The 20,535-nt window shown below is 33.1% G+C and overlaps 1 protein-coding gene across 1 annotated transcript in view; it reads right to left on the bottom strand.

Annotated features, from left to right (window-relative positions):
* The window catches only part of FBXO11 (F-box protein 11), a 78,991-nt gene that overhangs the window by 21,207 nt on the left and 37,249 nt on the right, over window positions 1-20,535 (bottom strand). Inside the window, exons 2-4 of the mRNA XM_072937769.1 lie at window positions 853-980; window positions 604-688; window positions 35-179 (exon numbers count right to left, since the gene is read on the bottom strand). Coding sequence (XP_072793870.1) covers window positions 35-179; window positions 604-688; window positions 853-980 — 358 coding nt within the window. The remainder of the gene's footprint in view (window positions 1-34; window positions 180-603; window positions 689-852; window positions 981-20,535) is intronic.

The following is a 20,535-nucleotide window of genomic DNA, read 5'->3' as shown; positions in this document are numbered from 1 at the left end:
TATATCTCAATATAAGAAATAAAGTTTCACTTACCATAAAATTGGATCATTAGCAAGCTCACTGAAGCGTTTACATACACAAGCTGCTCTACAAAGATCCTGTTCCAGCAAGTAGGAGAAGATTTTTAGAACCACTTCATCTGGCAGTTTCTCCTGAAGATACTGTTCAGCAGGTGCTGCTATAAAGAAATTAACAGAATATAAACAACCTATTTTTTCAGGCTAGTAAAGGCTTTCTCATTATTTAAACAGTACAAGTTTCACTTTATCTAATGAGTAGCTTTTATTTTTTGATGATAATCATTTTATAAGCATTTTGCTTTCATAGATAACACACATTTATCTTCTTTTATCTTGACTTAACAGCATTCTTTATTTTAGCGAGTATGTACCATTTCAGAAACTGATTATATAAGTATACAAAAAAGATTTTTATTAAACAATTGAAGTCAAAGAGGGAGGAGGTCAGGGTTCTCATGTTTATTCTGTAATAATTACTTTCTTAATCTCAAATGTACACATAAAACTACATTTAATTTTTCAGTATCAAACAAAATTAAAAAAAAATTATTTGCCCATTCCTTAGTTTTCCCATAGAAATACCTGATAGATCTTGTGATTTTCCAGAGACTCTTGCACGTTTTGCACGATGACCAAAAAAGTTTTCTGTAGTTGAAGTTGAAGCACCCTTCAAAAATAAAATGATAACTAGTTAAGTAATAAATATTTTTATCATAATCATTACTTTTAAAAAATGATGACAGTTCCCTTTTTGTTTCCTAACAATTCCTTCAATACACATCAAAAATAAACTTACTTATATTTAACTTAACTTATGTGTATTTAACTTACCTCCATGCTGCTCTTTGTAGGACACGCTGTTCTTTTCGGCAGAAGAGTTTTTCTGCGAAGTTGGTATGGACTATTTTGTGCACCAGGACCTGATTCTTCTGCAACCATATCTGCAGGTACATCATCATCTGTTATAAACAAAAACAATACAAAAATGACACCCATTTTTAAGAAAAGGCTCTATGGACGCAGTAAACTTTTAAAAAACTTTATAAAAAAAATCTGGGGGGGGGGGTAGAGATAATAGTTTTTATGTAAAATTCTATCCAACTGGATAATCATTTGAAAGAAGTACTGGATTTCTACTTCACTTACTTCAAAATGAATTCCAAAATAGACCATATATTTAAATACAAAATAAATACATAAAATCAGTAGAAGAAAAAGAAAGCTATTTTTTATAATGTTAAAGTGGAGAAGCTCTTTTAAAGTATGACACAAAACTTGGAAGGTATTTTTTTAAAAGTGAGGAGGATGTTCACTTGATGAGTGAGTACAAGTGAGTAGCACATGGTTAGAAACCAGGTGAGGTGAGAAGGGTGTCAATGGAGAGGGACAGTTCAGTACAGGGTATCAGATACTAAGTAGGATAAAAAGGGCATCCATGCAGAGGGTGGTCTGGCACAGGGTACTGGAGCTCAAGGAGGGTAAGAAGGAAGCCCACTTGGGGGAAGGGTGGCTTGGAATGGAAAGTCAGAGCCAGAGAAGGGAGAGAAGGGCACTGTAAAGGAGACAGGATGGTGGAACTGGAAGCATGGTAACAAACAAAAGAGGAATTGATCAAATAATTAAATAAGTAATGGAAGCCAGGTTTCTGTCAGAGAAGAGAGTTGAAATATAAAGAGAAAGCTAGAACATGGTGTTAGACTGGAATTGGAAGGATCAACGTGAACTCATTGTTTTTAATAGACAGACAGATTGAGAAATAAATACAGATGTAAATGTTTGGAAACGTGTGGATGTACATGCATATACTCCCCAGCTCTGCTCACTGACAAGAGCCTGGAAGCAATGCCACTCCAATAGCAATGAGCATGACTAGCATTCAGATCTTGGCTTCTGAATAATTTTCTATAAAAGGAATAAGGGCTCCTTGGAGAAATGGCTGATTCCAGGTTGGAGGAAATACAAGATGAGTCTGGAATTATCTTGCAGCAGAAACAAGGAAGTGCTTAAAAAATGATGAGGACATGTCAAAAGAACATCAAAGTCAGCCTGAATGGTCACCCACTAGCAAAATTATGTTGAAGCATTAAAATTTATAACCACAGTACAGGGATTATAACCCACTGAATAGACAACAACCCATAAATTCATACTACTATATATAAATGAATAAATAAATTGAAAGTATGATAATAAATGGGATGTTTAAAATACTCTCCCCCTCAAATACTTATTAAGTAGACAGGGAAAAACAGTAACTCTATAACAGAGCTGCCAATCAGACACTGTCTTATCAAGTATCAAAGTGAACATCATCATAAATAGGACAAACTGAAACTGTATGCCACCTGATAGCATATAGGATCACAGCATCACTTCTATGATATTCCTGACAAAGATACATAACTTAAAACTATATGAGGAAACATCAGAACAAATCTGAATTTATTATCATTTGTTCTGAATAATCTTCAAATTGTGAAAGTCATGAAAATCAAGGAAAGCCTGAGGAACTGTTCCAGACTGCAGGACACTGGGATTGAAGGATACTGAAAAGACAGGGCAGCTAAATGCAATGTGTGGTTCTGAACTGGATCCTTTTGCTACAATGTTGCTACTACAACAAGTAGTGAAACTTAAATGGGTGGGAGTCGTTTAAAGATTAGAAGACATTAATGTTTCAACGTTAACTTTTTGATTTTAATAGGTGTAGTGTGGTTATTTAGGAGAACATCTTAGTTTGCAGGAAATACACACTAAAGTATAAGGAGGTGACAGGACAAAGGCTAGGAACTTATTCTTGAAGGGTTTAGGGGGGAAAAACCATTCTTTGTACAGTACTTCTAAACTTTCCTAAGTTTGGACTGTTCAAGCTTCCTTATCTTCCTTATCCGAATGCCATAAATTAGTATGGAAAAGACTAATCATTCAATAGAAAATTGGGCCAAGGACACAAACAGAATTTAGGAACTACAAATGAAATGCTAATAAAAACTATAATGAGTTTTTTAATGTAGCAGATTATCCAACATCAAAAAGTTTTATCACATACTAGTATTATATACCAAAGGATAACATGAGGGAAAAAAAAACAACAGTTCTTAATTGCTCTACGGAGAGCAATCTGGCAATAGCTATCATTACATAGTGATTCCATTGCTGGGAACTGATTCTGCAGCTATTCACAAACACTGGCAAAACACTAAGTCCAAGATATTCATTCCAGTACTGTTTATAATACAGCTGGGTAACAATCAAAATGTTCATCAATAAGGATTTGTTAAATGAACTATGGTATAGCTATACTATTGATGTGGGCATTCCAAAATATAAAGCAGTTCTATATAGAACAGATAAGGAACTATCTCCAATATACAGTAAGTACAAAACCCAAAATATACAGAACGTGTTTGGTATATGTGTGTGTTTTAAGGATGTATATATATATCCACACACTTCTATATGCATATTATTTACTAAAATATAAACTCCATGATGAAGGAAGCCAATGTGAAGAAGCTCCCACTGGCCAAAGATGGGACAATTTGAATATCAGTAAGAATAACTAAAATGAACTGAGAGAAATATATTTCAATTTGTGAGTTTATAATGATACTTTTAAAAAGGGAGGGGAAAGGTTACTAGTGAAAGATGCTAGTGAAAATTAACCAATCATTTTGAAAACTGGTATGTAACAGGAAATAAAACATTTACTCTTCCTCTCTTATATAAACTGAACCACCAGGTAACCAAGTATTATATGAGGGGAAGCTTCTTTACAGAAACATTCCAGCAATAAATGAAAAAATAATAATATTAGAAATAATAAAAATTTGCAATCTCTGAAGAGTTAATGAATTTGACCATTGAGTATTAATAGTTCTAATACCACAAAAAGAAAGACCACCAGATATTACATACCTCCTGATTAAAGAACACAACCCTACCTACAAAAGTTTGCCAAAACCATCAAATCTCAATTTGATTAAAATTATTAGAAACTCTAAAAGATCAAACTATACAACTTTCTTCAACAGATACATTGCACAAGGAAAAGTGGGGGAAAAAATTAGCAAAACTAAAGCATACTGTTTAAGAATGTACACTACAGTATTAAATTTTTAAAGAAAAAAGCCAGAAAACGATTATCATTTTCTGGGGAAGGAAGAGGGCTATGATCAGAATGCGGCCATAAAAGGCTTTTGTAGTGGCTGGCAAAGTTCTGCTTCTTGACCTATTTGGTATTACAATATCAACTTTAATAATAATTCAATAAACTAAATATTTGTTTTATGTGAGTTTATCTGGTTAAATTTTGTGATAATAAAGGTGTTTTTAAAAGGTGGGAGATTGTTTAAAAGGTGGAGAGGTATAACACTAAAAACATGGTTTTTTTCCAACTGCAGATCGTAGGCACATTAACATTTTTAAGACTAAATTTTCTCATCTATTAAAGATGGTAATGTTATCTTATAATTCACTAGGCTGCTGAAAGAAACAAAAAAACATTCACAACGATCAGCAATAAGCTTGGCTCACACTGTGTTCAATAAATGTTTTACCTATTATTATTTCATTTAAATATTATTCCATTAACATCACTTTCAAATGAAACTTGGAAAGTCCAGTAGGTTTTCTATATACAACACTGTAATCAGAAAATACAGCCTGGGTATTTATGGAGCCATCCATCATAGTTTAATATGTGATTAATTTCTATAAATGTTTCATGTATGCTTGAAAGGAACATCTACATTCTATTTTTTGAGAGTAAAGTTTAAACATCTAAAACACCAATTGTTTTAATTGTGTTGTTCAAATATTCTATGCCTTTATGTTTTGCTGGGGGTAGTAGTAGCAGTGGTATGACTTACCGGCTTTTGAAGGAAATGTGCTAAAATTTCCCACTGTCTGTAGGTAGTCCATTTTTAGTATGTAAATTTTTGCTTTAAATACTTTGAGATGTTATTTGGACACAAAGGCTCAAGATTATTATTTCTTACTAATGAATTATTCCTTTTCCATCATTATGCAATGGCTCTCTTTATCCTTAATAATGTTATTGCCCTTAAAATCTATTTTTGCCTGATATTTTTCCTAAGAGCTTTTTGTTTTTTCTTTTATCAGCCTAGCATTGTTCAACTTTTTGCTCTTGGGTCACTATCTATATTTTAGATTTAGTTCTTCTTAACCATTTGTTGTATTTTCTTTCCTTTTCAGGCAAAGCAAGAGTATGTCTAATGTGCTATTTAACCCACCTAAAGCCAATTTCCATGACTATATTTTTAATTTCTGAAAGGTGATTTAGTTTTCTTTTTTGAGTCTTATTGTTTCTTTTTCATATTGGCCTGTTACTTCATCATCCTTCATTTTCTTTTTTTTTTTAATCCCTTTGATCATTTCACACACATTTTATATTCCTGTTTAAACTGTTCTATCATTGGGCACTTTAAGAAATCTATGTACAATTAGGGAAGGTGTTTCAGGTTCTAGGCTGCATGTGTGGGTCTCAGTGCTAGCTGTATTTTGAAAAGGCTGAGGCAACACCTCCATTCCTCATATGCACACTAAAATTCCACCACAGATCTCTTAGGACATACATCCAGGACCAAAAAAACCCCTGTGCTATTACACCCAGCAACATCAGTTCCCACATAAGGTTTTGATTTGATTTCTCTCATACCTGGCACCTGCGAATTTCCTTCTCTTTTTTTCCTTCCTTCGAGTTTAGCTATGCATTTACAGTTTTGCTCTTGGTTTGTGTTACATTTCTATATGTTTGTTGTGTGGGGTAATATCTCTATCAGCTTGGTTTATCACGTAGTTAGTAGTCAGTTTCTACTATACTCAAAAGGACATTCTCAAACTTTCCAACCTATACAACCCCTCTCCCACCCCACTCCTCTTTAATATCTATAGACCTTATTATTATAGATACCCACCCAGACACCACCCTGGAATCCATCTTTCCTTCTCACCACCATCAACACAGCAAATATTAAGGAATGAAAAGTAAGGAATTCAGAGGTAGTAACAGGAAACAACAGGTGCTGGTTAAGTCAGCTGCAACCTGAAGTTCACAACAAATATATACATGAAGCTACATGATTTCAATTATGTAATACCATAATAACCCCAACTTTCCATTCATAAACACTGTCCTGTTTTAAAGCAAAGCTCAGTTCTAAAATAACTGTGCTGAACTCTTACTTGTGCTGTGCTAACTTTCTATACAGCTCTCATAAATTACCACTGACTGTTCTGAGAATCACGTATGGTGCAAGAAAGTATTTTACAAAGAGGTCATTCTAAAAAGATCACTTGGCCATTATTGTAAATAAGAAGCAAAAGGAGAAAAGCTTCAACCAACCAACCAAGAGACAAGAAAAATCTCTAGTCACTAGTATTCTCTTCATCTTTTGAAGAGGTACCGCTATAGTATTGTAATATATACCATATAGTCTACCATATGTACTGTAATATATACCATATATTCTATATTTCATATAGTGTACCCCTGTAGTACTATATTCTTTACCATATCATAGCTGTCTTATTTGTATTTACTTTTTGTTGTATGCCATATTTTCCTAACAAAATTATAAGCTCTGAAAGCAAGGCTCCTTTGTTATATTTCCCTCCATGTTCAGCTCAGTGCCCAACAACTACTAAATAAATGCTGATATTCATCTATGGAGAACTCTTTAATTTTACTCAGTCAAGGAATTTTTCCCAGAAACCACCGCTAGTGGTGGGCTAAGATGACCTCACATACCACTATACAGAAAAAAAAAAAAAAAATCCAAAAAGGAACTGCTTCCCTTCTTCCTACCTCCAACTCTGTGAACTCACTTACATGCACATTCATTATTTTTTGTTTCCTCCTGACATTATGATCTAGTCCACAAGACATATTTGGCACATATGAAGCAAACAAAAAAAGTTTGTTAAATAAATGAAACAATGAATAAAGTGAATGGGATTTGGAGGCTGCCAAACTGCCTCCAATCCAAGAACCAAGAAATCAGGAAGGACTAGTTATGGTACTGTTCTAACAACAAAGTCTCAAAATAATATTTTGTTAAAAACTTAACTTTATAACTTTTACATCTAATATTAGACTACCAATATTCAGATGTCAAGCTGTAATCTAAGAATAATAATAAAATAACTCAATACCAAAAATGTTCAATTTCAACAATAACATAGAAAATTAATTTCCAGTTAGAAAAAAATGTTATTGACTAGAAATGTTCAATAGAAACAGACTGTCATCCATATATGTAACCATAAATTTTCTAGCAGCTATATTAAAAAGTATCAGCAAAATTAACCTTAATACAATTTTAATCTAAAATTTTCATCTCAACATGTAATCAATATAAAATGATTGTATTATAAAATATAAAATATTTTACATTCTTTTTTCTCATATTAAAGCCTTTCATTTTTAACACAGCATGCCTCAAATTCAGACAAGTCATACGTCAAATGCTCAACAGTTGTATGACAAGTGGCTACCCTAATTGGACAGTACACACATACATATACACATCTTTATTAAGTTCTTATCAGTCCTCTTAAAAAAGTATTATGCAATTTAAAGGGATGCTATACACACACGAATATAACATCAAAACTGATTCTGTAATCCTTAGATTTTACTACAAATCCTGTGTACATATACTAGAGTCTCCAGAGCTTCCACCATCAAAAGGACCCACGGGGAGAAGTAAAGACTTCTAGAGAAGAAGCATGCTTTTTAACTAAAAAATCATCTTTGAAATCTTTGATATTAAACAGCACTAAGAGTTTATATTAGAATTAATGTCAACATAAAGAGGCTTAAGTCTATATACCTTCAGCAGAATATTTTGATTTTTTTTACATACCTTTATAACTATCTTAAAGATTTACAAAAAACTGTACTATTGATTGGCTGGGGTTTAAAGTCTATACACTTTAGGTTTAAAAACTAACCTAAAGTTAAATGGTAGTTGATGGAATTTAATTTCCAGAAGTTTTCCCCCACAAATATTGTATGTGTTTCACGTTACTTACCCATAGCCACAGATCAGACTGGAAACTTAGGCAAATCTGCGCTAGTAACTGTGTGTTTAGAAACAGCTCCTAGTCTCACAGTGTAAAGAACCACACTTGACAACTGTTTCTAACACAGTTGGGAACTACCACAGCTTTTTTCCAACTACTAAAAAAAAAATCTGTGAATAAGCTGAAATCAAGACAAAATTCATTTTAAATACATTTTCATTTAAATACTTAAAACTTAAATATTTTACCTAAAAAATTTACTCAAAAATTTAAAGGTAGGGAGTCCAGAAGTAAAATTATAAAAAACTGCTCTTTAAAAGTTTGGCTTGCTATTATCAGATATTTCTAATTGCATTTTATATACAGTTACAAACTAAATAATTTAACTATTCAGGATACTGTTCTATACTTCTATTTATATATTCAGTTATTACTTATACACACATCCACACACACATACATAATTCTAAATTTTCACCATAACATGAACTGTAGAGATTACATATGACTAGTCAAAGAAAATATATTTGACCACTGAGTAATAATCTTTAGAAGCTACATCTTTGATATTATAAAGAATTACTGAAAACTCAAACAAGGCTTCATTTCAACAGAAGAAATTTAGACCACTTCATTCTAAACTGCCTGACATAAAGTATGTTTCACATGTATTTGCTGAAATGAATGTGTCACGTACTGTGTGAGGTACACGTGAAGCAGAACAACCAAACAGTACTACATTTGCCCTCCAGGAGCTTAGAGACATAACTAATAACTAGACAGGCAATGATAATACAGTGTGTCATATGCTGTAACAGGGATAAGCACAAGGTACTATGGGAACACACACAAATATCAAATCCAATTTTAGATGATGGGGTTATTAGTGAAGGTTTCTTGCAGACTGTCCAAGCTGAGACGATAACTAATGGCGGTTAGTTAAGCAGAAGGGAATAGTGTGTGCAAAGACCTGAAAGTGCTCACCCTCCAGCAGTCTCAAGGAACTGCAAGTTGCTCCATATTGGCTGTATCATGTAGCAGGGACCAGATTATGAAGGATGCTACAAACACTTTAAAGAATTTAGATTTTATCTTGATGGCCAAGGATAGCCACTGAAGGGTTTTAAACAGAACAGTGACATGCTCTGATCTGTTTAGGCAGATTACCTGAACAATGTATAAACTATTGGAAATGGATGGCACTGGATGGAAGAGACCAATCAGGGAATTATGGAGTAATATAACTGAGAGATGAACATGGCTTGAACTATGGTAACAAACATAAAAGACCTGAATAGATTTTAGATATATTCACAAGGTAAATTCATAAAGCTTGGTGACTGAATTGGTGGGGTGTAGAAGAGGATGGTGCCAGGAATAATAATGATTTGGGCAACTGAATGGATGCTGGTACCATGTACATTTAATAAGACAGGGACTTTTTTAGGTGAGACAGGGATGCAGAGTAAAAAGGAAAAGGTGAGTTCAGGTTTGGATTTTTAGTTTTGAGATATCTGTGGGACACATAAGTGGAGACTCAACAAAACTAAATATATTGATCTCAGGCTCTGGTGAGTGATTTGGGTTGGAGATAGAGAATTAGAGAATTTTGTCACTCTGAAAATAAACTATAGTAGGTAGGAGTGGAGAGTTGGAAAGTATAAATTATCTATCAGTATTTACTTATGGTACAGTACTGATGTTTCATGGCAGGTATGTCATCCAACTCTTGAGAAACAGCCATATAATGTAAAGTGGATCATCATCTATTAATTTCAAAATTATCAATACTATACATAACAGTATTTATGGGTCCCAGTATTGATGAGAATTCATAACTCCAGCTTGATAAAAAATAAAAGAAAATCAACTGATAACTAGTAACTTCAAGGACTAACATCCTTTAGGAAGAGCTTATTAGCTTTATTTTCATTCTTCCCTGTAACATATCACATTCTGTTCTCCTAAGACATTTCTCCCACTGCTTTCAGGGAAAGGGGTATAGAATAGCCTCACCACAAAATGGAACATTTTAAAATTCTTTCTTCTATTCTCATATTTTATATCTCTAGTTCTGAATTTCCAATATTTCCTAAAGTGTCAAAATTTGTAAAATAGAACCATTCTTTTCTATTTTATCAAACAAGAAAAATTATTTTTAAGTTAATAACTTTCATAAAAGAAGTATTTTAAGTTCAATTGGAAAATGTGGTTCAAAGGTGGCATTATATACAAAGTAGAAGCTGATATGACCAGAGTATTACAAGCATCATTAATTCAAGATCAGAATGACCATGGTCTCAAATCGACAATTAAGAAAAACCTAATTCTAGGCTAACCTAAGATTCATGTAAGTCACTGATTAAAAGTTGTTAATTTTCCTCTATTTGCTAGTCACTATGAATATAAAAATCAACCACTGAGGGACTTGAACTATTAGGAAAGCTAGATATGTAAACAAATAACTGAAGCAATATAGTAAGTGTTGCTACAAATATACATGAGGTGTTAGTAAAATGTAACATAGGACACACAAATTACCACATGCACACAGCTTGAAAGGAAACAATTTAGCCTGTCCTGCGTTTTATTTTCACATGAAATTTACAAAATTTTAGAAATGCCTTTAGTTTAGTTTTCTAGAGAAGGACTAGTCAAGACCAGGAGAGTGAAGTAGGAAGATCAAAACAAGAATAAGTCTTACAAGTTTCTTACAAGTATTAAATGCTTACAAGTATTCTTACAAGTATTAAATGCTCAACCTTTGTCATAAATTCACACAGCAAACCACTTTACTGAAAGAAGGAAAATGGACCAAGAGGCTGAGTGTCATCAGTTTTCTTTCTTTCACAGTTCCATAGTTATACCAGAATTTCTGGGACTGCATAATTTTCAGTAATGTTTTACAGATCAAGAGATTAGCTGAAAAGAAAGACATTATTGGCCTGTTTTACTGATGGGGCACCTGAGGCCCATTAAGGTTCAGTGAAATGTTGAAAGCTAGAAAGTTAGTAAGTGGTGGCAAAATAGTTTTTTTTTTTTTTTAGCCCAATGGACTCCAAGCACAATGTTTTAATTTATTTTCACAAAAAGTAATTTGGACATCCAAATTACATACAGATGATGATGATGACGATGATGATGATGATAGTGAATGGACAGTAAATAACAGTACTACTACTAACTCATGTATCTAACACTGAAAAATTCCATGTACAGGCACTACTGTTTTCAGTGCTTTATATATGTATTAACTCATTGAATCCTTACATAAACTCTAAGAGGAACATATTATTATTCCCATTTAATAGATGAGAAGACTAGACACAGAGAGGTTAAACAATTCAAAGTATGTGTCACATTTTTTCTAATTATAAAAATGTTCACAACTGCCAAGATATGGAAGCAACCTAAGTGTCCATCAACAGATGAATGGATAAAAAAGACATGAGACACACACTATGGAATACTACACAGTTATAAAAAAGAATGAAATCCTGCCATTTGCAACAACATGGATGGACTTGGAAGGTATAATGTCGTATTACACCATAGTCTTCTTGCTCACAATATCCATCTCTTTTCTCTCTGTTTACATAGTTTATAGTTCAGTGTTCTGTCAAGTCCCACATTCTCTATAAAGCCTTTCTAAACTTTCCCATCTTGGATTGCTTTCTGACTGGAACTTTGCAAAGTCAAAATTTGTAAAGTCAAATAAAGAACAGAGTATTAGAAACAGAACTCTACCTAGTTGAATGAGTTTGGACAAGCCAATTAACCTTTCTGTCTCAATTTTTTTGCATGCAGAATGAGAGAGATTAACTAGACCAGCAGTCCTCAAACTTTAGCATCAGAATCATGTGGTGGTCTTTTATTAAAACACCTTGCTGAACTCTACCCCCAGGGTCTCTGAATCATAAAGCAGGCAGGGGAGTAATAATTTACATTGCTAACAAGCTCCCAGGAATGCTGCTGCTGGGCAAGAGATCATAATTTGAGAACTACTGGGGCCAAACAAAGAAAAGTCCTTGAAGGCCAAAGTAAAGGGTTTGGTCTTTATTTTGTTAAGAAAAAACATGGAAAATTTTCAACTAGTGTTGTAGAATTTTAAACCTTTTGTTAAGAGGTGGATTAAATAGCAATAAAGCACAATAAAAAGATTGCTTCAATAATGGCAACAAACCAGGAAGCCCTAGATTAGGGTGGTGGTAGTTAAGACTACAAAAAACCAAAAAAGTCTCAAAACATTATTATGGGCTCAGTCACTCTTTCCCACTAATGTTTTTGCCATTATCTACTGGAAAGCTACAAATATACATACTACTGCTACCCATAAAACAACATAAAATCAGGGATCACTTTTTGGTACAGTGAAGTCACTATAATTATTAGAAAGTAACTTAAAACATTAGATCCCTAAGTATATTTCAAATTTAAACTTAAAAAAAAAACCTATGGGAAAATGACAGAATAGGTAGATTCATTTTATCGCCAAGACTCCTTAACATTATTAGTAAGGAAATAAAAAAAGATATAAATCCTTACAACAAAGAGAACCAGATGAAGTGATCTGTACACAAGAGATTTCAATGGATTACCAGAAGACACAAAAATAGAGGAGTGTTGACTAGTGAAGCAAAGTAGAGGAAGCTACTGCCTCTAAAGCATGTGAGAGGCTACAACAGAAGAGAGAGATGTCAAGTTCTCTCAAAACCTCAGAGAAGTCTTGAACTCTGAAAATGCAAGTAGAAAACAAAGGACAACAGTGATAATGATATGTGGATCTGAAAACAATGGCATTTATTGCAGATCAATAAAACGAAATCAAGTCTTCTTCTCAAGCTACCAAGTAAGACTGAAGGTAGAATAAAGAAATTTCCAGACATGCAGAGACTTAAAGTTTTTCTCCTATGTAACCTTTCTTAAGAAGTTACTTGAGGACATATTTTAACAAAACTAGGGAGTAAACCCACAAAGGGGAAAACTTGGGATGCAGTAATTAATGAAGTCATCACAGAAAAGCAACAAGCGGAAGATATTTCAAGACAAAGAGTGTGAAGAACGCCCAAAGAAACTAGTATAGATTGGACCAGGGCTCTGAAGGGTTACAGAAATGAAATTTCCTGGAAAAAGGGGGAAATAATAGGTTAGATAGTGGGGAACTGAGAAAAACCTGGACATGATAAAGGCAACAGGTGAAATATAAAAAAGAATCCATCAGAACAGTTAAGAATGATTCTTTTGAGTGGCTCAGAAATATTTCAGGTAGTGGAGAAAGAAATGGAATCTAGCATATACCTGGCTCTACAGGAAAAACATCTCCATAAGTATAATAAGATGACCACTGTTACTACTTTTCAACGTCTAGAATCAACCTACATACAAATTAACAAAAATACTTCATTAACAATATGATAAATACATTATCAACCTTGATAATGAAAATGTAGAGCCATGAGTATTTTCATCTTACAAAGGAGGGAGTCTACCGATATTATTCATAATTGAGGAAAAATAAAATTAAGCTTAAAGTATGTTGTTTAAAGTTATATAGTGGGAGGATGGTTAGGGTTATAGCTCAGTGGTAGAGCACATGCTTGGTGTGCACAAGGCCCTAGGCTTAATCCCCAGTGCCTCTGATAGGAAAAAATTAAGGGAAAAATAAGTTACATTGATGAGGTGAGTGGAGGGAATGTGTAAGTAAACCATCACAGCAGAAATCAAGAGGCAATGTTTAAATCTGATAGCGACAAAGCAGGATAAGCTTTGAGCAGCCAAAAAAGATCTTATGCTATTCATGCACAAAAATTCATCTACTTTACTCAAAGTTCACTGCTTAGGATCCATCTATCTTTACTCTGTACACAATTTTCTTAATTAAGGCATCACATTTCCAAGTCTTCATACCTAATTGTGCAGGCAGATTTGTTATCTAAAGATTACAAAATCAGCATATAAATTGTCCCAGTCAACAAAGAACATGCCATTTGTTTAGAGAGAAAAGACACGTGGCAATCAATGAGCAAAATTCTGTGTGTGCGTGTGTGTGTGTGTGTGTGTGTACTTGCTGCACCAGAACACCACCATATCACATGAGGCAATTAGAGACTATGAATATAAAATGTTATCTCTGTAGTGCAAATGATTTTCATAAAACAAACTATAGACAAGCAATAAAAATAAAAGTAAATGTAGTTCAGAATCATAGGGGAAGATTTCACAGAATGAACAGAGATCAGGCTTGAGGATAAGACATGGGCAGACAACTAAACTTGAAAAACAAGATGTTCAGAAAGGAAAAGGGATATATAAAAAAAGCAAAGGTAAGTAAGGAGACCAGTAAACCTGTGTTACTCAGGAGGAAGATTTCACAGAATGAACAGAGATCAGGCTTGAGGATAAGACATGGGCAGACAACTAAACTTGAAAAACAAGATGTTCAGAAAGGAAAAGGGATATATAAAAAAAGCAAAGGTAAGTAAGGAGACCAGTAAACCTGTGTTACTCAGGAGCTTTCAATGGGAAGACATAGGGTGCTAGAGAACGAAATCTTCAGGTACTCCAGAGGCACTGAACGAATATGCAAAAGTGGCAGAGGTAAGAGTACAGGAACATTTTTAAGACAAGTCTATTTCTTAACACCAAAATTATAAGACAGTCTTGGCAGCTGGAAATATAGGCAGCTCTAGCAGATTAAAAGAAAAATCTCCATTATTTTTGTGCTTTTTGTGGGCAACTAGAAAAAATACATATATTCGAATCTATCTACAAGTTTTACTGAAGAAGATGAAATATCACACTAAAGAACAGCAGATGGCGCCAAAATATTATTTTTTTCCACAACTGCCTTCCTTGGGGCCTTCCTTTAATCACATAAATGATTAAAAACTCTTCATTTAGAACTGAAGAGTTAAAAAAAATTACAAATCATCCAGGTTTTCATGTGATATGGCCACAGATTGATGTTAATAACAATGTCCTAGAGCATGAATACATATGGAAAAACACAAGGTTGCATCAAAGGCAAAAACCTGACACAATACAGCTTTTTTTCTTACAAAGGAGTTACTAGTCCAGAAAAAATACTAATATCTACAAAACTAAAGAGAGTCATAGAAAAATTTCCATAATAAACTCTTAATTAATGGCATTAACAGAACTGATCAACAATATAAGTAATTTAAGGCTACTCTTCACAGAAATGTATTTCCTTTCTGATTCTAAGACGTATAAGGGGGAGCATGACCAGAATAAAATATATCCACTGATCTCAAGATCACCCAGAGTTCAAAATATTTAAATGTAAAAAATAAAAAATAAATGGACGATTTGGGGAACAACTGTCATCATCAATAGTTCACTTTTATGACGTCTGGGTTACATTAAGACTAAACTAGTTTAGTCTTTGGGGGTGTTTGTACTGACTAGGGTGAAGGGAGAGGGAGGACATCTTGGCAAGACTTAAAAGTAATAGTCGCTGAATGATTCACAGAGAAAAATAGTATATTTTCACAAATTCATAAATATATAAGACCTCCAAGAGAGATTCTGGACCAATCTCTTGTGTACAAATAGCTAAAGCTTTGTTTTCCTCTTTCTTATCTATAGCTACTTTTTAAGAATGTCTGGAGGGCTTAAAAACCCTTCAAGTACCAAAACAGAATTTTAATTTCAATCATTTTGACTGAAAATATTTCTAAAGTAAATTACCTTATTTTACCTTTAAATAGTATCTTACAATAATATAACAATTTGATTTTTATAAGATAATCATTAGGATCACGAAATAAGTCTACCACTTTGTAATATGATGAGACCCTGGAAGACCCACCCACCAGTACAATGCATTTCTTTTCTTTCAGTTTTACTGAATTATAATTAACATATAGCACAGTATATGTTTAAGGTGTAAAGCATAATGATTTGACTTACATAACCATGAAATGACCACTCCAATAAGTTTAGTGAATATCCATCATCTCACACAGATACAAAATAAAAGAAAAAGAAAAAAATTTCTTCCTTGTGATGAGAACTCTTAGGATTTACTCTTAACAGGTTTCATATATAATGCGAAGCAGTGTTAATTATATTAATCATATTGTACATTATATCCCTAATACTTATTTATCTTACAACTGGAAATTTGTACCTTTTGACCACCTTCATCTAGTCCCTCTACCCCTAACCCCTGCCTCTGAAAACCACAAATGTGATCTCTTTTTCTATGAGTTTGTTTGTTGACGTATAATTGACCTACAACACTATGTTAGTTCTTGACGCACAACATAGTGATTCAGTACTTCTATATATTACAAAATGATCACCACAAAGCTATTTTTAAAATAAGGTGTCCTAAACTGTTGGGTTTCTTGTGTTACTCCTGCAGTTTATAGATTTTTTTCTCCCTTTCTGTCATGTTAGATGTTATTTCTTTTAGGTGTTCCTGAGACTAACTACAGACTCCTCTTTTCTCTGATAGACCAAAGAAGTAGCTTGCTAAACATACCTATTTTTAAAAAGGGTAAACAGACACTATTATAGGAGTTTAGGAGACTTATCCAAGAACAAAGTCCATGAGCTTTATAACTATGTTATGCTACTCAGAAGTCTTTATTGCTTCTGCTTTTTAGTGTTGTCTGAGATAAATGAGATTGCTGGATAGCTTTACTTCAAATAGTTAAAATGCTTCTTTTTATCATTGTGTTCTGAGTGGCTAACTCCTTTGCCAGACAGTACACAGCAATAAGATCTCTAACAGCCACTGTGTTAGAAACTGGCTATATTTTACTTGATTGATTAATACATTTAAATGACAATTATGAATATAATTTTCAATCCTTATCTTTAACAATTATTTTACCTTTGAGCCTTAGCCAAGGCTAACCAAAACTTAAGCCTCTTCAGCAGAAATCAAGAAGTTACCAAACCGTCCTTTGCTCCACGAAAAATGGGGAAAACAAGCTTTTATCCCCCTTTTCTATTATTTTTTGAACTGGAAAGTACAGCAGTGCTCAAACTTAGCTGTGCACTGAATCATCTGTAGAACTTGCAAAAATGTATATATTCACACTTTACTTACGAGGGAGACACTGCGATTGACTTCATAATATCTATTCCACCACACAAGAATATAGCTATTTATGGTAATTTCATTCTCTTCAAGGATGAGTACAGGCCTGAGTTAATTTGGCCCAGTGAGACACTAGAAACAGTTTGCTTTTTTGACTTCTGAGTAAAAGAGGTCCTTCTTTCTTTTCTCCTAGTAGTTACTAACAAGGATAAATGTTGTGGCATTATTGTGGTAGGCAGCCACCCTAGGTCTTGAGGGAAACTAACTTGAAACAAAACTTCCTGTCATGTAAGATAAGTTTTCTTATTATTTAAGACAGTTTGAGTCAGATTTAAGTTACTCACATCCAAAAGTACCTTGAATTTTGAAAAAGCTCCACTGTTAGTGCCATTGGACTAGAGAAGTAACCATCTGAAATTCAAAAGGAATTAAAGTACAGTGGTGTGAAGAACTGGGAAGAAAAGGGAAAAATAAGAATAAAAACCTAATCTATGGGGTAAACTTCATCATAAAAATTATGTACAAATCTCAAAATATGCACGTATGTATAATTATTTCTTTAGATCCTCCTTCAACAGAGATGATCATAGCACCAAGCATATCAATTCTGTTTAATAATTATAACAAATCTAAAATAATCAGTCCAAAGACTTACATTAGCTTTACGTTTTCACTCTTGCCTCCAAACCTGTTTCAGTACAGAAAAATAAAACCAAAATACTGTTGTTAAATTATCTCAAAATGAAACTGTCTCAAGTTAAAATGCTATAGATCTGTTGGTATCATAGGAAAGCTACTGAGCTATTATCAAATAATTTTATTCAAATATGTTTGTCAAGAATAATCACTACATAGTTGACCTTATAGAAGTGTTCTGCTATAAGGCTAATAGAGAACAGAATTCATTTACACATCTCTGAAATAATCCAGTTACAGAAAACTTAAGTGAAGCCTATAATCAAATCATAATGGCATTAGTTTAATAAACTGTTTAAAACAAATGGTCTATAAACAGATCCTAATTAATGAAGTAGCTAAGTAAAAGTTATAACATTATTTCAAGTTTCACACAGTTTTCTTTAGACCTAGTATTTTGGGGTTGTGGTACAAATATGTTCAAAGGTATTGGTTGACTTTGAAGAAATACAGCATCTTTCACTAGAGCATAAAGATAAATGAAAAGCTGGATTCACGGTTTTACTTGCTATTTTGAACAAATGGTAACCAATTTACAGCATATTTGCTAGAATTTTACATTTACTTAAATTTAAAAGTTGGTAATTTGGTTGTGTTTACAAAGGCTGTGCTGATCTTCAGTTTATAAGACCACTACTATAACTAGGATAGCTAAGTCAAATCCAACTTCAATAAATGTACCTATTCATTAAATATAAAAAAAAATTTTAGGTACTGATGTTACTTCATGAGAAATCACACAAAGATAATGACAGAGATAGAAACTATCTTTGAACAATTCATAAAGTCAGTAGTAACATAAATATTCAGTAAGTACCTAGATTTAATAAATTATGTTATATATAAGCAGTAGGGTCTTCAGTCAAGATGAGTAAAAAGTTCTTATAAGAAGTTAGGTAAATCACTAACTCATATTCATTAGGGAAATGACATGTATATCAAGTAGGTATTTTGACCAACAAATAGTGGAAGTGAAAAATAAAAGAGGCAAAGCCTTGAAATTTAATTCTGCTTTTTACATCCCTAAATGAATCCATATACATTATTAATCATACTCTGGTACATGAGACAAAGATGCTCTTTTCTCATTTATTATGCCAATAATATTTTAAAGTAAAATATTAAGCAAATGCTTTCAGACTTTTCTTTCGTACATACAAACAGAACACCTGGGTACTCTTTATTTTAACCAATTTAGAGTAAAATTTTTCTAACCTATAAATGAACACAAGAATTAATACAATTTTCTATTGTATATATTTATACGCCACAGTACATGGTACATAAGTGTTCAATAAGTACCTACAAATAAACAATTTCAAACAAAACTGATTACATCACAGTGACAGAAATTGCTATTACTCCAAATCTATTTATTTCTTCTGTGACAGACCCCAGATTTCTGTCTGAGCACATGACCATCTAGAATACAGCCCACATTTCTCAGCCTCCCTGAGCTGACCAACTGACTAGGTTTTGGCCAATGGGATAACAGGAGAAGTGGCATATATGACTTCAGGGATAGGTTCTAAAGGAAAGGAAGAGGGTCATTCTTTATTCTTTCTGTTTACTGCTAGGTAGAATGTTGTAACATAAGCAGATATTTTGAACCATAAACTCATGTGTTTAAGGATAGTGGAGTAATAAAGTAGGAGCCCAGGTCCCTAATGTCATGGTGGAGACTTCATACCAATCTTAGATGCATACCTCTAGACTATTATCACAACAGAGAGGAATAAACTTCTATCTTTTTAAAACAACTATTGCTTTGGGCTTCCTGTCATTCTGACAGATCTAATTTTAATAATCACACAAAGTAAAAACATTCTCTACATTTGTGTAAGAATCTTAAAGACATAGAAGACACAGGTGGAAACAACATGGGCAATCAGAATCAACAGAATTTGTTCAAATCTTAGCTCTGTTATTTAGCTATAAGGTCTTGGGCAGATTACTTTGCCTCACTAAGCCTGTCTCCACAACTGTAAAATAGGAGAAAAATATCTACTTCTTAGAATTATTGTGGGGATTAAATATAATGAAGAAGGGGGAAAATGAGGAAGCAAGAGAAAAACAAATGTCAGCAAAAAGAGCTAAGAAAATTATTAGCTGGGAAAGGGAAATCAAATTGCTATTTTAAAACCAAAAATAATGTACAAAGTAGGTTATTCAATCATGTTCTTTATTTCATCTTTCATAACATAAACATCTATAAAATAAGGGTGTTGTAATACATGATATCTAAGGGTTCTTCCAGCTCTAAAATTACTTCACAAAATTATGTTACGTCACAAATATCTATAATCTATCTAGTAAGGTTGTTTAAAAACTTTCAGGTCCATACTACTCTTGAGAAAACACACACACACCACTGATAGAAAGCAGGATTCTCTACGATAAGCCTTAATGACCATCTTCTATTTTTATGTATAAAACATGGTATTCACTCTGCAAAATGTTCTATGATCTCTGACATAGCTTTTGTGTGTACTCTCAGAGTTGTAATTTCTAAGAATTAAGGTCTTTGATGACACAATTTATAAATAAAAAATTATCGTAAAGATTAAGAATAATCTTCTAATAGCTTGCATGATGCAGATTTTGTTTAATATAGCTGCCTTTAATTAACTGCTTTAACTGATCAGTTAATTACATCAGTCTTTCTTCACTTTATTGTTAGTGTAGTATCAGATAAG

Source organism: Vicugna pacos, chromosome 15, assembly GCF_048564905.1.
Source record: "Vicugna pacos chromosome 15, VicPac4, whole genome shotgun sequence".
NCBI classification, from domain to species: Eukaryota; Metazoa; Chordata; class Mammalia; order Artiodactyla; family Camelidae; genus Vicugna; species Vicugna pacos.
The sequence above is the reverse complement of the archived record's forward strand: the minus strand, read 5'-3'. Positions and strand labels throughout refer to the sequence as shown.